General features: G+C 36.3%; 1 protein-coding gene and 1 non-coding gene across 2 annotated transcripts in view; one reads left to right on the forward strand and one right to left on the reverse strand.

Moving 5' to 3' along the window:
• LOC100522904 lies at positions 1,183 to 12,421 on the reverse strand. Its single transcript, XR_001301492.2, has 3 exons — positions 12,167 to 12,421; positions 6,909 to 7,028; positions 1,183 to 1,471 (listed from the first exon to the last, which is right to left on the reverse strand). It is a non-coding gene; the product is annotated as an uncharacterized LOC100522904 (transcript).
• Positions 12,497 to 16,872, forward strand: part of NUP35 (nucleoporin 35) — a 28,558-nt gene continuing 24,182 nt past the window's right edge. The window contains exons 1-2 of the mRNA XM_021074750.1: positions 12,497 to 12,626; positions 15,880 to 16,050. Coding sequence (XP_020930409.1) covers positions 12,587 to 12,626; positions 15,880 to 16,050 — 211 coding nt within the window. The 5' untranslated portion in view covers positions 12,497 to 12,586. The remainder of the gene's footprint in view (positions 12,627 to 15,879; positions 16,051 to 16,872) is intronic.

Raw genomic sequence — 16,872 nt, forward strand, 5'->3', positions numbered from 1 at the left:
TTCCAGGAATTAAGAGAAAACCAAAGCATTCTCAGATGAAAAAAACTAACAGTCTGTGGTCAGCTGACCTATCCTAAAAGACTGGCTTAAAAGGAATTCTCTAAACAGAAACAAAATGATCTCAGGAAAAAGAACATGATAAAAATATGAGTTGAAAACAATAAGCTTTTCTTCTCCTCTTGAGCTTCTACTTATGTTTCATGGTTGAAACCAAATTATATCAAAATCTGATATGCTTCTAATATATGTAGAGAAATTATTTGGATAATTACAGTATAAATGGGTGAGGGTTATATTAGCTACTTTTGCTTGATAAAATGGTGAATTATACTGATTGATTTTCAAATGCTGAGGCAAGGCATAAAACTTCCTATACTTCATTTGATATGGTACATTATGACAAACTTTAACACCCATCTAACATACTCCCAGAAAAATAAGAAAAAAAACTTTTTCAACTTGATAAAGGACAGCTATAAAAAACCCTATTATAGCTGGGTTAAGTTATATAATGATAGCTGAAGCTATCATTATACTTAATAGCGAAAGACTGAATGCTTTCCTGTTAAGATTGGTAAAAGGCAAAGATGTGCATTCTTGCTACTTTTCTTCAACATATTGCTGCAATTTCTAGCCAGAGAAGTAAATCAAGAAAAGGAAATAAAAGATATACAGATAAAAATTGAAGTGCTATCCTTTTACAGACAGCAGTACTGTCTACATGTAAAGTTCTTAGGAATATACAAAAATCTTAATAAGTGAGTTCAAGAAGGTTGAGGGATGCCAGATAAATATAGCAAAATCAGTTGTTTTTCTACATAGAGAGTAGCAATGAACTCTTTGTCACCAAAATTAAAAATACAATATTATTTATAATCAGTCAAGGGTAGGGATAAAGAGAGGGAGATGAAGAGAGAGAGGGGAGAAATACTTAGATGTAAATGGAACAAAATATGTATAGGACTTATATGCCCAAAACTACAGAATGCTGATGAAATAAATCAAAGAAGATCTAAATAAATGGAGAAATATACTGTCCTCATGAACTGAAGATTCATCATAGTAATGTAAATTCTCCCCAGGGTGATAGACAAATTTAATGCAATTCCTATCAGAATTCCAGCAGGAGGAATTTTTATAGGCATAGATAAAATTATTATAAAATGTATATGGAAAGACTGAGAATAAAAATAATTGCAACAATTTTGAAAAATAAACAGTATACTTACATAAAGTACTAGCTATAGTAGTACTTGTGATGTAGCTGTAAGAGTTATTATACAGCTAAAGTAATCAAGATTGTATAATACTGGCAGAGAGGTAGACATATTGATCAATGGAACAGAACAGAACAGAGGACCCAGAAATAGACACAAACACTCTAATTTTTAACAAAAATGCAAAAGCAATTCATTGTAGGAAAGATAGCCTTTTCAACGAATGGTGCTGGAGCAACTGGACATCTGGATTTCTGTAGAGAAAAAAAAAAAAGAACTTTGATGTAATCTCATACCTTCAATAAAAATTAACTCAAAAATAGAGTGTACGCTTAAATGTAAAACTATAAAAAGACTAGAAAAAATAGAAAATATTTGGGCTCTAGGGTTGGGCAAGAAGTTCTTAGATTTGACACCAAATTCATGATCCATAAAAAGAAAAATTTGTAAATTGGACATAATTAAAATTTAAAATTCTGCTCTATGAAGTACTTTGTTAAGAGGATGAAAAGATAAGCTACAGAGTGTAAGGAATTATTTGTAAACCACATACCCAAAAAAAAGAGTGGTATATATAATATACTAAAAAACTCTCAAAACTCATCAGTGAAAAATCCATTTAATTAGAAAACAGACAAAGATACGAAGAGGCGTTTTACAGAAAATGATACACATATGGCAAGTAAGCACAGGATAAGGTGTTCAACATCATTAACCATCAGGGAAGTGCAAGTTAAAAACCACAATCAGATATAAGCATGTATCTTTCAAAATGGTTATAATAAAAAACTGTGATAACACCAAATGTTGACAACAATATAGAGAAACTGAATCATTTATATGTTGGTGGTGGGATTGTAAAAAGGTACAGCCATCTTGACAGCTTGGTAGTTTCTTTAAAAAGTAACCATGCAATGACCATATGACCAAATAACTATAATCCTGGGCATTTTCCTCAGAAAAATGACAACGTATACTAATACAAAAACCCATGAATGAATATTTATAGCAGCTTGATTTGCAGAATTACAAACTAGAAACAACCCAGATGTTCTTCAGTGGGTGAACAGTTAACCAAACTGTGGTGTACTCACTCTATGGAATATTTATTACTCAACAATAAAAAGGAACAAACTCCTATTACCTGCAAAAGCCTGGATGAATCTTCAGAAAATTGTGCTGAGTGAAGAGGCCAATCAACTCTTGGTGGGAATGTAATTTGGTACAACCACCATGGAGAACAGTATGGAGGTACCTCAGAAAAATAAATATAGAACTACCATATGACTCAGCAATCCCATGCCTGGGCATACATCCGGACATAACTTTCTTTGAAAAAGGTACATGCACCCCTGTGTTCATTGCAGTGCTATTCACAATAGCCAAGACATGGAAGCAACCTAAATGTCCATCAGCAGGTGAATGGATTAAGAAGATGTGGTATATATACACAATGGAATACTACTCAGCCATAAAAAGAACAAAATAATGCCATTTCCAGCAACATGGACTAGAGCCTCTCATGCTAAGTGAAGTAAGTCAGAAAGAGAAAGACAGGAGTTCCTATCGTGGCGCAGTGGTTAACGAATCCGACTAGGAACCATGAGGTTACGGGTTCGGTCCCTGCCCTTGCTCAGTGGGTTAACGATGCGGCGTTGCCGTGAGCTGTGGGGTAGGCTGCAGACGCGGCTTGGGTCCCGCGTTGCTGTGGCTCTGGCGTAGGCCAGCGGCTACAGCTCCGATTCAACCCCTAGCCTGGGAACCTCCATATGCCGCGGGAGTGGCCCAAGAAATAGCTAAAAAAAAAAAAAAAAAGAGAAAGACAAATACCATATGATATCACTTATATCTGGAATCTAATATAAAGCACAAATGAACCTGTCTATAGAAAAGAAACAAACTCATTGACATAGAAAAAGACTTGTGGTTGCTAAAGGGGAGAGGGAGGGGGAGGGAGTGGGATGGCCTGGGAGTTTGGGGTTTAGTAGATGCAAAATACTGCATATGGAGTAGACAAGAAATGAGATCCTTCTCTATATCACAGGGAACTTTATTTAGTTACTTATGATGGAACATGATGGAGAATAATGTGAGAAAAAGTATATGTGTGTGTGTATGTGACTGGGTTGCTTTGCTGTAGAGCAGAAATTGACAGAACATTGTAAGTCAACTATAAGAGAAAAAATAACATTTTTTTTAAAAAAAGAAGCCAATTACCAAATAGTAATACTGTGTTATGTGTTATTCCATTATTACAACATTCCTTTTTTTTTTTAAAGCCATTTTTATTTATTTATTTATTTATTTGGTCTTTTTCCCACGCCAGAGCCACAGCAAGGCGGAATCCGAGCCACATCTGCGACCTTCACCAGATCTCATGGCAACGCTGGATCCTTAACCCACTGAGCGAGGCCAGGGATCGAACCCGCAACCTCATGGTTCCTAGTGGGATTCGTTAACCACTGCGCCACGACGGGAACTCCTTTTTTTTTTGTCTTTTTAGGCCTGCACCTCTGGCATATGGAAATTCCCAGGCTAGGGATCAAATTGGAGCTGCAGCTGCTGGCCTACACCACAGCCATGGCAATGCTAAAAGTGAGGATCTGAGCCACATCTGTGCCCTACACTGCAGCTTGCAGCAACTCGGGATCCTTAACCCACTGAGCCTGCCCAGGGATAGAACCTGCATCCTTATGGAGACAACACTGCATCCTTAACCTGTTGAGCCACCATGGGAACGCCCATTAATACAATATTCTGATATGTTGTCTTACATATGTAACCACAAAATATAGAAATGGAAAATAAATTTGTGGTTGTCAGGGGTTAAGAAGGTGGTTGCAGCAGAGGAAAGTGGGTGTGGTTATGAAAAGGCAACATGAGAGATCCTTGTGAAAATGGAAATATCCTGTATCTTAATGTATCAAAGTTCAGTATCCTGGTTGTGACATTGTTTGGCAAGATGCTACCATCTTGGGTATATAGCATCTCCTTACATTATTTTTCACTTCTTTTGTATCTACATACATCTCAAAATAACAACATTTGATTTAATAATAATAATTTAAAAAAAACCCCTTAAACCTCTCAGGCACCTGACTTCATGAAGCTTACAACATAGCTGGGGGGATAGATGATTATTTTTAAATTATAGAGGTAAATAATTCAAATCATGATCTTGTTTAGTTATGAGGGAAAGCTTTCCTGACTTTTGAGTGATATTTGAGATCAGTGCTATAAGCAGGAGTTAACCAAACGAGGGGTGGTGGCTTGTTGGAGATCTTCCAGAAATGAGGGAAGAACACAGGAAAAGCCTGAGGGTGGGAAAGAGCATGACACATTTGAAATGATGGGAAGAAGGCTAAGTGGTTGGGGCGGTGAGCAAGAGGAGATGAGATGGTTATCAGTTGAGAATAAGTGGTTAGGCCAGATCAAGCAAAGGTTTGTAGTCAGCTTTAGGATTTCGGTCTTTTAGTGCAGTGGAAGAAATGGAAAAATTTAAAGCAGGAGAGCAACTTGCTCAGGATATTATTTTTTAGAGATCACTCCAGCTATGCTGTGAAGAATTGATTAGTGAGGGAGAGTAGGATTGACCAGGAAGCTAAGTACAGGTATCAGATGGATGGTAAAGCTGGGATTTGGTTAAATGGAGAGAAGCAGATGCATTTGAGAGGTATTTAGGAGGTAGAATTCACAAGGTTGGATTGATGTTGGAAGGAGGTTTTAAAGACCATTTCAAGGTTTTGTTCTTTAGCAACTAGATAGCTGGTGGTGTTATTCTCTGAGATAAATATTCAGGTTTTACAGAAAATACCATAAGTTTGGCTTTTTATATTTGACTTTGAGGAGCCTTTGAGATATCCAAGTACAGATGTCACATAGACAATTGGGTATATAAATTTGGACCTCAGAGAATGATCAGGTGGTATGAATTGAGAGTCATTAGGGAAATGGATGTGAATGACATCATATAGAGAAAGAGTTTAGACCATAAAACTGAGCCTTGGGAACAACATTCTAGGCTGGTAGGGAAGGTAAACTAAGAAAAGAGACATAGTCACATGGTCAGAGAGCTAGGAAGGAAACAAGAGAGTCAAACTAAGAAGAATGTCAAAGAGTGTTTAATGTGAACCAATCCTACTAAAAGTTATAAGATGAGAACGGAAAATGTCTTGGATTTAGCCTTATGAAGGTCTTTGGTGACTTTGAGAAGAGCCTTTTGGTGAATTAATGGGAGAAGAAGCAGAATTAATTCATTAAAAGCTATGTAATAGGCTGAATGATATATGAGAGTATTAGGATATATTTTAGTTATTGAATATATATTATGTATAATATATTTCACTGGGTGAATAAGTCGGTGCATCAGAGCTACTATTATTTCCACTATTTATATTGAAAAAACTAAGTCCTGGAAATGTTAATATCATATAACTATTAAGTATTTAAAGTTGAGATTTGCACCTGTCCTCAACAAAATTCTACTACTTTAAATGAGCACATTGTCAAGCAAGAAGAGACTTATTTTTTCATTGATTTTTCACTCTAATTTTTTTACATAAGCTGGGACAGATTGTATGATCTTTTAGCACTCTATAATTTAGGCTTATTGATTTAAAAATAGAAGTTAATTAGGGAAAATGTCAAAATAAACAAAATTATAGAGAATGCCATAATTAATTAGCCGTCAATAATTAACAACTCATTGCTTTTCTTGCTTAAAGATACCTTCAGCTATCATCTTCCTCCCCTGCTCCTGCCCTCCTAGATCCCAGCAGATTATTTCAAGGAAAATCCTAGATAAAGCTTTTTCTGAAGTTAATCCTTTTTTTTTTTTTTTTGTCAGTGTTGTCCATTTTTCCTGCTGAAACTTCCATGGGGCTTTCAAATATCAGATTAAACCTATTGGGTAGTTCAAATATAAAAGCAGGAAATAAAATTTTGTTTATAACACCTATATTAATAAAATATAATTTCTAACAGTTGAAACTTTTGCTTTTAGAGCAGTTTTACATTCATAGCAAAGTTGAACAATAGGTGCAGAGATTTCCCATATACCTTCCATCCCCACAAACATACATACATAGCCTCCTCCTTTATCAATATTTCCCACCAGAGTGGTACCTCTGTTACAAATGGCGTAATGACGTTAACCATGTCATTATCACCCAAAATCTATAGTTCATATTAGTTTGGATTCACTCTACATTCTATGGGTATTCTACATTCTATGGGTATTCTACATTCTATGGGTATTCTACATTCTATGGATATTCTACATTCTATGGGTTTGAACAAATTTATAATGACATGTATCTACCATTATAGTATCCTACAGAATACTCTCACTGCCCCAAAAAAATCCTCTATGTTCTGCCCATTCAACCCTCCCCCACTAAAGTTATGTAAGCTTTGATGTTACCTTTTTATTTCCAACAGGCAAAAAGAACCATTTAATTGATTAGAAGACAAGTGTGTCAGCTATGGTAATGTTTCTTTTCATATTTGGCTGTCTCCTTTCTGCCAACTGTTTACTGTAATGATCATAAAAAACTCAAAAGTTTCCAACTGTAATATTCATTTTAATTTTAAAGAAGTAGCTTCAATTTATAAACATATAACAGTCAGATAATGTAAGTAACAACTAATGGATTTGTATTTTTCTGGATACAATACTTTTATCTTACATACCACAAGGCTCTTTTGGAGATCACTTGTCCATGGGCTCTACACAATCATAGTTCCTCCGTGTGCTTGATGTGACATTACAATTACGTGACTGATAGCCCATGCTCCACCAGCTGCCAAAGGCTGAAATGACGCAAACAAGAGTGGTAAGATGTTGTCTCTCCTCACTCTCTTTACAAAGGTGACAAACTATCCTTTCCCTAAATTCTTACCAAAGGTGGATAGCACTTTCCTTCACTTCAATTTAAACAGAACAATCTGACAGAACACTGTAAACCAACTATAATGGGAAAAAAAAAACATTTAAAAATAAATAAAAAATTCTTTGTCTATTTTAAAATAGACTAGGAGTTGGATTTAAGGATTTAGATTTATATACAAATGGTGTATATTAATAGACATTTATAAATAGGTTGATGAGTATTTAGTATTATGATAGATACAGAGCAGTTAGGCTGCAAATATATCACATATATTCAAAATAACTAAATTTTGAGGTTTCACGTATTTCTGACTTAAAAAATTTGTTTGGGGTTTAGAAGAAAGTCAAAATAGATATAGCCCAGAACTAACTTTCAGGATGGACTCTCTGTGCTCCTAGGTACTTCACCTAAGTGTTTCAGGGGTTACTTGGAGTTAGTAGTCAGTAAACAGTTTAGGGGACAAGAACTCTAAATTAGTGGGGTTTACATTCTTTCTGCCTTTTTTTTTCTCCCTCAACTGCAGTGGTTCTGTTTTATGTGTTAAGTGTCTGCACAATATTTTGTTTAATGAAAGAGTTCTCCATCTAAGTTCGGAAAATCAGTGATCTATAAAAAATAGCACTTTAGGAGTTCCCATTGTGGCTCAGTGGAAACGAATCTAACTAGCATCCAAGAGGACTCAGGTTCAATCCCTGGCCTTCCTCAGTGGGTTTAGGATCTGGCATTGACGTGAACTGTGGTGTAGGCCAGCAGCTATAGCTCCAACTTGACCCCTAGCCTGAGAACCTCTATATGCTGCGGGTGAGGCTCTAAAAAAAAAAAAAGACAAAAAAATAGCACTTTGATGGAAGTATCTGTTGCTGGAAGTCAGTATTCAGAAAACCACAAATCTGGAACAGAAATAGGGAATAGGTATTCTACTCTATGTGACATTTTATTTACTATGTTCTGGAAAAAAGTAGGAAACAAGTATTATAATTAGGATAATAATATTCATGTACCGAAGAATATGGTGAACATACAATATTTCTAAAGATTATAATTTAACAAGAAACATAAAAAAGTAAAATTGTGCTATACATTACTCATTCAAGATAATCCATATTATAAAAATTTCATTTTACCCAAAAAAGATAGTTAGAACTACAAACAGGCCTTCACTTTATTTTATATATATGTATACATATATATGTGTAAATACATATATATATATAAAGCACTTCTAATAGAATGTGCAAAATTATTTTAAACATCTGAAAACATGCAACATTGCATCAAATAAGTTATATCAGGTAGTTACACTTTATTCAGTGTTTATTTATTTAGAGCTTGTCATTATTTGTTCATTTACTTTTTCAACACAGTTTTATTAAAAGGTGATAGAAATATGGAATAGAAAAAGTTATGGTCCTGTCCTCAAGAAAATTCATCTAGTGGGGCTGAAAAGAAAACTTACGAAATGAGATTCTTATAGAGAATGAGTTGCAGAAATAATGTGTTTTACATTTTGAAATGAAATGATGATTGAGAGCAAAGGGGGAACATAGGAGAATTGACTGGAGCAGGTTAGGGTGAGAGGGTGAAGAGACTACTTCTTTTGGCCGTGGCCATGGCATGTAGAACTTCCAGGGCCAGGGACTGGACCTGTGTTACACCAGTGACAATGCAGGATGCTCAACTGCTAGGCCACCAGGGAACACTGCGAGGAGAGTATTTTTGAAGCCAGGGTTCTCAACCACCCTTGGTGAAGGTAGGATGACAATGTATATTCGTTTTAGGGATGCCTATAGAAATTGCTAGCAGAGATGCTTGTGCTCTCCTGAAACAGTCCATTTGGGCTGTTACAACAGAATGCCATAGACCAGGGGACTTAACAACAATGGAAATTTATTTCTCACAGTTCTGGAGGCTGGGGGGTCCAAGATCAAGGCACCAGCAGATTGGTGTCTGTTGAGCGCCTACTTCCTGGCTCATGAAGAGCAATAATACTGCTGTATCCTCACATGGCCAAAGAGGGTGGGGAGCTCTCTGGGGTTTCTTTTATAAGGGCACTAATCATTAATAAAGACTCAATTCTCATGATCTAACCATTTTCCAAATATGATCATACTGGGGCTTAGCATTCCCGACATAGGAATTTGGGGGGACACAAATATTCAGTCTATAGCAACTTCCTCCCCAAGAGGTTCTGATTTTCCTCTTCCATTGCTGCCTGGGTGAGAAAGTATGTCATGTAAGGGGGGTACATTATTGGTTGGCACACCTCAAGTTTGTGGAGTTGAATAAAAGAAGACTGTAGGGAAATCGGTGAGGGTTTTGTACTGCTGATTAATGTGTACAAAGGGAGCACTGGCTAGTGGTGTGTTAGATTTGCGGGGAGAGACTGAAGGCAGGGAGATGTTAAGATTTGACTGCAATTGTCTAGGCACTGAGGAGAGAGAAAGAATAGGACTTAGTATCTGAATGTTTGATGGAAGGGAAGGTGGAAGCCAGTAGGCCAGGCACTGTACTAAGCATAATCACCTTTCACAGTAGGTATTGTTCCTATTTTACACAAAATCAAGTCTGTAGAGATTTAATACAAATTGAAGTAATACAGGATTTAAGTGGGAAAGTTTGGTTTTGAATTCAGGTCTGTTTCACTTTAGATTTTACTCTAACATACTGAGATTTTAATTTTGGGTTTCTAAGAGACTAATAGAAAAAGGGACAACAGGAAGGGGGTTGTTTCAGGGGTAAGATGAGTTTGTTTTCGAGGTTTGATGTACTGGTAGATTGTTCATCAAGCATCTGGCAAAGTATCATTTGGTTTTAGAGAGAAGTGGGGCATACAGTATTGCAGATTTTTTTGCATAGATGTGACAATTGATGAGGACTCCAAGAGAGGCTATAACAAATCAAAGGAGAGGAAAAGGCGTGACTAATAATAATATGTCCAGGTTAGAATGAAGTAGGATAAGACATGGAAAAACCAGAAAACGAGTAGGAAGTTATGTTTTTAACATCATCAAAAACAAGGAAAACACAATATAGAGGAAAAAACTGTCAAAGCTGTTGAAAACTGCAGATGTCAAGGAGACAGTTCTAATCTGGCCAGGAGGAGAAGAATAGTTGCAGACAATAGTTTCAGAAGAGGATTTACACAGGAGCCAGAGTGTAATGAATTAAACGGCAAGAAGGTGAAGTTAGGGGAAATAGATAATCCACTATAATCATTAGACCCTTCTTTTGTGATCTTGAGGAAAAGAGAGGAAATGTGAGGCAAATTAGTGCATGGTAGCTAGAAGAAAGAACAAGATCTGGGGAGGGATTTTTGATAGGGCAAACTGGGCATCTTTGGAATTTGGTAAGGAAAGAGCTAACTGAAAGAGAAGATTGACATGCAGGTAAAGAAAGGAAAATGTTTCTCTTAAAGGAAAATAAAGGGTTTTAATTTGAAAAATACTAAAAATAGTAAATAACACCTATAGGCAACCACAAAAAAATTATATACAGTAAATTAAAGGCCCTTCTTAAGCCCTCTAATTTACAAACTCCTCTCCCATTCCACATTCTCTGTTAAGAGTTTGGCAGAAATGTTTTCTAGGTTTTTCCTTTATTTAAACAAGCACCTCTCTCTTCCTCTTTGGATCTGTACCCATATATACTTTTTTTTGTTAAATTAAGATAAAATCATGCTATATATACATTTTCAAATTGCATCTTTCAGTATATAAATCATGAAGATTTTTCTAGATCAATACACATATCAATAGGGGAATAATGTTCTTTTGTTTGGCTAGATCATAATTTATATAGAAATCCCTTTACTGATGAACATTTCTTGGTACCTTGTTTCTATAAAGGGGATTGCTGGGTGTGGTGTGCTGAATGAAGCCTCCACAGATATCCACACTCTAATCTCTGGAATCTATGAATGTTACTTTGCAGTTGTGGCTATTAACTTAATCACAGCTGGCTATTGAAATGGGAAGATTATCCTGCATTATCTGAGTAGGCTCTAAATGTAATTACAAACATCCTTTAAGAGGGAGGTGGAGTGAGATTTTAACTATAGAAGAAAAAGGCCATATGATGATTGAAGCAGAGATAAGCAGATGCTAAAAGAGATAGAAGACGCTATGCCACAGGCTTTGAAACAGGATAGGGCCAAAAGCCAAGTAATATTGTTAGCTTCCAGATGTTACACAAGGCAAGGAAACAGATTCCCCTCTGGAGCCTCTGGAAGAAACCAGTCTTGCTGACATTTTGATTTTAGTCCTATAATACTCATTTCGAATTTCAGGCCTCCAGAGCTATAAAGATAAATTTGTGTTGATTTAAGCTGCCAATTTTGTAGTAATTTAGTATGTCTTTATCTGAATTTGATTACATCTGCAAAGACCCTATTTCCAAATAAGGTCGCATTAATATGTACTGGAAATTAGGACTTTAACATGTATTTTGGGGGACACAGTTCAACATATATATATGTTTAAAAAATATAATTCATCTGTGAGTGTTTTAAAACTTTAACTTCTGGGAACTTGTCATTTAATCCTGGAATTGTTATTGCCTCATACAAATTATAAAGTTCTTGGCTGGATTTTGAATTTCAGCAAATCCCAGAGGAAACAGGGAGAGTAGGTGGGTAAGCACTTTGAAGGTAAGTTTGATATGGACCAGAGAGCATTTCAGAATATATATACATAGCACATCACTTTTATAAAATTAGCAAAACGAAAAAGCTATTTTCGCACACACACATATAGCATATGTATGATATTTGAATACGTTCTACAGAAAGGAAAGTAGCAGCAAGGGGGGGGGGTCGGCCCGGATGGCATAGGAACACACAAGATTCTGCAGTATGGTGAGTGCACGGGTGTTTATTACTTTCCTCCATTATTTAATATCTTTTGTACTTATAAACATGTAATAAACCAGTAAAAGAGCAAGTATGAGTTATGCTTTAATGTAAAATTGTGCCCATATAACACAAAAAAATCTTAAATGGCATAGAGATGGTAGAAAATATGCTTGAGAAAGGAGCTCGGTGCCCTAAGCCCAGAAACCTACGTTGGAAAGCGGCATAATCTGTTTCTTCAAGCCAACCTGTCCAGGTGGTACTTGGAAAAGCTGACGGATGACAGAGCACTGAATAAACTCACGCTATTTATGAATCCGTGAGTAAAATAACTTGCGCTTCTATAAAACTCGAGCACCAACAAATCAGGAGGCTCAGAGGACGAGCGAAAGCATTCCCAGAACCACACGATCCACGCTGATCTCTTTACCAGAGAAATCCTTCTCAGAGCAGTCGAGTCTGCGCAGACTCTTGCCCTATTCCAAAATGGCAGCTCTGGCGCCACAACTTTGGTATGGCGCATGTCCGGAAGTTACGCAACCCCATAAGGTACCGCGCTCCTACCCGTGGGGAGAGTTTCCGCCATTTTTGAAAATCGGGAAGGTCCGGGGCTAAGTGGTGTAGCTGCTGCGATGGCAGCCTTTGCCGTGGACTCCCAGGTGCCCACGTTGGGTGAGTGAAAAACTGCTTTTCCTCACTAGCTCTGTGCTACTTGCCGCTTGGAAGCGGGCAAGCTTGGAAGGCAGTAGTCATCGGGGTCTCTTCTGTTAATTTCAGCCTCAAAGGGGGAGCCTCTGGCTCGCCCCAGGTTCGTAGTCCGCCCCCTACCCCGAAGCTTTGCTACCCCGCCGTCACGAAAACGGTTCCAGGAAACTTCGGGCCCCGAGGAGGGCGAGGGAACGGCCGTCTGCGGTGGCTGAACCATTTTGTGCCCCTACGTGCCGGAGCCAGACCTGCCCATACCTGAGACGCCATCAGTGCCTGAGATGCCAAGCTGGGTTCATAGATCCGGGGAAGCGTTGATGGGAAGGAACTCACCTGTGAACACGTGGGTGGGCGGTACTCTGGGGTGTGGTTAGTGTCCTTGGCTGTTTGGTCACCTTAGGCTTGTAGTTCCTGTTTGATTCCTACCTTCTCCCGGGCTTTGCAAAAAGAATCTTTTTAATGGAAGTTTGAGTCGGCGGCATTTAATTAGGCAGGTGATGGCAGCCTTTGAGATATTAGCCTTAATAGGAAGCCAGGAGTTCGTTCGTTTTCCCTCGCCTTTATCTTGGGAAAGTGACTCAGTATTGTAGGAGGTCTCTTCATTTGACCGGTCACGTAATGATTAAAAATCATCACCATTATTTAATGGGGTGCATTACTAAAATGTGTTGTTGAAAAAAATCTCTCAAGTTTTTTGTTTTTGTCTGCTGAGTTTTGGAATTTGGGGGAACGGTCGAAAATTTTAGAACAAAAAATAAACCTATCGTAAGAATATTTGAAAAGTTGGTTACAAACTTTATGAGTTTGGAAAGGAAGGCAAGCACAATATGTACCTATAGAATAAATTTTATTATAGTTGAAGGATATATAATGCTTGCCATGTTTTGTGCAAAATAAGTTTCTTTTGAGAGTAGAGTGACTTGAACTGTTAGTATTAATAATAAAACTAAATGCATAATATCAAGGTAGGTACTCAGCTACATTTAAACTTGTGTACAGATGTTGGTCTAGGTATTTGTGTTTTGTATTATTTTGGAGATCAGAGAGCTTTAATTTCCAGTTCCTAAGTTTTCTAGTCCCCCAAAACATTTTGGAGTGTATATTTCTTGGGGTTACGTATATGAATAATTGGTCGGAAATCTGACATTAGCGGATATGAATGTTCAGGTCCACTGCAAATATTCCAGGCGGGATATAAACATTTTCCCAGCACCTAATGGTACACTGAAACTAAGTTACTTTAACAAACAGTGCTGGCTGAGAAGACTTAGTACTTAACATTTTAGGAGTGCACACTGTGAAATGGTATTTGACTTGAAGGATCCAATGGTATAGCTCAGTGAAATTAGCTTGAGGGTTGGGCAGTTAGTGACAGTTCAATTAAGAGCCCGTTGCCCATTCCTCACTTTAGTGCTTTCTTTTGTATCACAATATATATCTGAATGTGTCAGAAAATTTCCTGACAATTCTTGTTATACTTGCCATATTTGTATGTTTTCCTTTGAGGGCTGGGAGAGTGAAAGTAGGCAGTATTTAAAACTTTGTAATACATTTATTACTATAGGTTTCTAAATATATGTTCAGAATATGCTTTTGTTTAGACTTTAGGTTTGATTTTTAGTGTTAGGTTTTTTAGAAATATGTTATAGTACCATGGTACTTTGTAACGAGCATTTTGAAGTAATTACAATGTAATACAGCTCTTCACACCTTATTTCGGTATTTGCCTTATTCTTTCCCTAAATTTCTTTTCCTTTTTCTTTTTTTGTACACTTGCATTGCTAATATCTAGGTCTACTTTGATGGGAAATAAAGGGAAGATCAAATAAGTGACAGCATTTGGATAGCACAAAACATATTTCTGTGGCTGTTTAGAAGTTAAGGAATAGGGAGTTTCCATCGTGGCTCAGTGGTGAGCGAATCTGACTAGGAACCTGAGGTTGCAGGTTCAATCCCTGGCCTTGCTCAGTGGGTTAAGGATCTGGCGTTGCCATGAGATGTGGTGTAGGTTGCAGACCTGGCTTGGATCTCGCGTTGCTGTGGCTGTGGTGTAGGCTGGTGGCTACAGTTCCGATTAGACCCCTAGCCTGGGAGCGGCCCAAGAAAATGGCAAAAAACAAAAAACAAAAAGTTAAGGAATAGTTAATAAAGGCCATATAAAATACAAATTGTTTGACTTCTCTGAATGCCATGGATCACATTCAGGCTTGTCACATAGTTGAAAAATTAAGTTTTCATAAGCAGAAATTGAAGTTCTCAATGTACATATCATTACTTCAGTTTTGTCTACTATAAAATAATATTAGAATAATAATGAATATTTGGTGCTTACTCACTGTATATAAGGGACTTGAGTATTTTACTTGCTATAATTCTAGTCAGAGCTCTATGGGTGGGTGCTATGATTATGTCTGTTTTGCTGCAAGACTTAAACTCATGTCTCCGACTCCAGAGCTCATCTTTTCCTTACTGTGGTATTTTGTTCTGAAATTAGAGTAAGTTATAGCTTCTCTATTTTCATAGTTGGAGTAATAATAATAGCTACCCTAAGAATTGTGAAGATTAATTTTGAATTGATGATTATGAAATATCAATTCTCTTTTAAAATTGATTTTATATTAGGGAGATTTATATTGGTTTTGGTTATTCCTGATTTTAAAATGAATAATTTTAAAAAATGATTTAGAACATAAACTTTCCAAGTGTTTTCAGTATATTTCTAGTTGGGATACTAATCATCATTATTAGTGTGTTGTACATGGTTACACTTTTATTACAGAAATAACATTTTTTGTGTGTATGGGGAAAGAAAAATGGGACATAAAAGAAGGTAAACTTGTTATGTTTGATTTGCTTAGACTTTATGTAACTACCCTGTCCTTGTTTTCACTTATTGGAAGCTGACCCAGAAATGGAAAGAAGTTATTCTGTATGTATTAGGGATTTTTTTTAAGACAATAATAAGCTAAAATTTAAAAATTTAAAAATAAGTTAATGAAATAATGTAAACAAAAACAGCTGTCCAGTATTATTTTGTTAATGCAAAATACTTTTTACATTTTTCTTGAAAAATTTTTATTGGTTTTTAAAATGAATTTAACTGTTCTGTAATTGTTTTGATTAAATTTTCAAAATTATGCTAGATTCTTGCATCCTTTTGTTAGATATTATTACATTAAAGACCTTTTTTTGGTATTATTTTATTTTCTGATTTATTTAGGATCGGAACCAATGATGTTGGGTTCACCCACGTCTCCAAAGCCAGGGGTTAATGCCCAGTTCTTACCTGGATTTTTAATGGGGGATTTGCCAGCTCCAGTGACTCCACAACCTCGATCGATTAGTGGCCCTTCAGTAGGAGTAATGGAAATGAGATCACCTTTACTTGCAGGTAGGTCAAAAGAGTAGTGGTGCAGCATTCACCTGGATCAACACATTTATTTAAAAAACGTTAAGCTGCGCCTCTATTTTTTATTTCAAAATTATTGGAATATAGGTGTAAGCAATATGTTACTTTAATTCCAAGAACCACTCACTAAAAATATCCATACTATATTTCATTCAATCTAAGATGCCATTGATTGTAAAACTCACCATAATTTTATGTACCATTAAAAAAGAAAAAATATTATAACAGTGCCATTGGCCATTTTTTGTGAATTATCCCTTATCCCTTTCAGAGATGTTAAAGTATTTGCGGGGGGTTGGTGAGGAGGAGAAATATGGTCATTTAAATTCCGCTGAATTCTATTTAAGTAATTCATTGTAAATATAGTAATAGCAAATATTTGGTCAAAAGAAGTATAATTTGAAAATTTGTAGATATAAATTCCGTTTCTACTCATAGTGAATTATAATTCTCACTTAAAATGTGTTTAGTGAAAGGACTTCCTCTACAAACTGATTTGCAATTGTTAGCACAAAATATATGTAAATGAAACATGAATCTTTTACAGGACTCTTTTAGCAAACAAATATTTTAAAAGATAACTTGGAAGTTTTGACTATGAGTAGTGAGAGTTAGCTACAAAAAAGGTTGGATTCCAAATGTGAGCTGATATCCTTTCAATAGATGTTTAAATGGAAATTGTTCTTCCTTCAGTTGTTCTTAAGGTATTGTTTGGGTTAAAGTTGTGTATTATCTTTTTTTTCTGGATTTATTAGGGAGGAATATGATAAGTTATATTCCAAGTGATTCACTTAAGAATATTAT

The sequence above is a fragment of the Sus scrofa genome, chromosome 15 (genome assembly GCF_000003025.6).
Source record: "Sus scrofa isolate TJ Tabasco breed Duroc chromosome 15, Sscrofa11.1, whole genome shotgun sequence".
In the NCBI taxonomy this organism is placed as follows: domain Eukaryota; kingdom Metazoa; phylum Chordata; class Mammalia; order Artiodactyla; family Suidae; genus Sus; species Sus scrofa.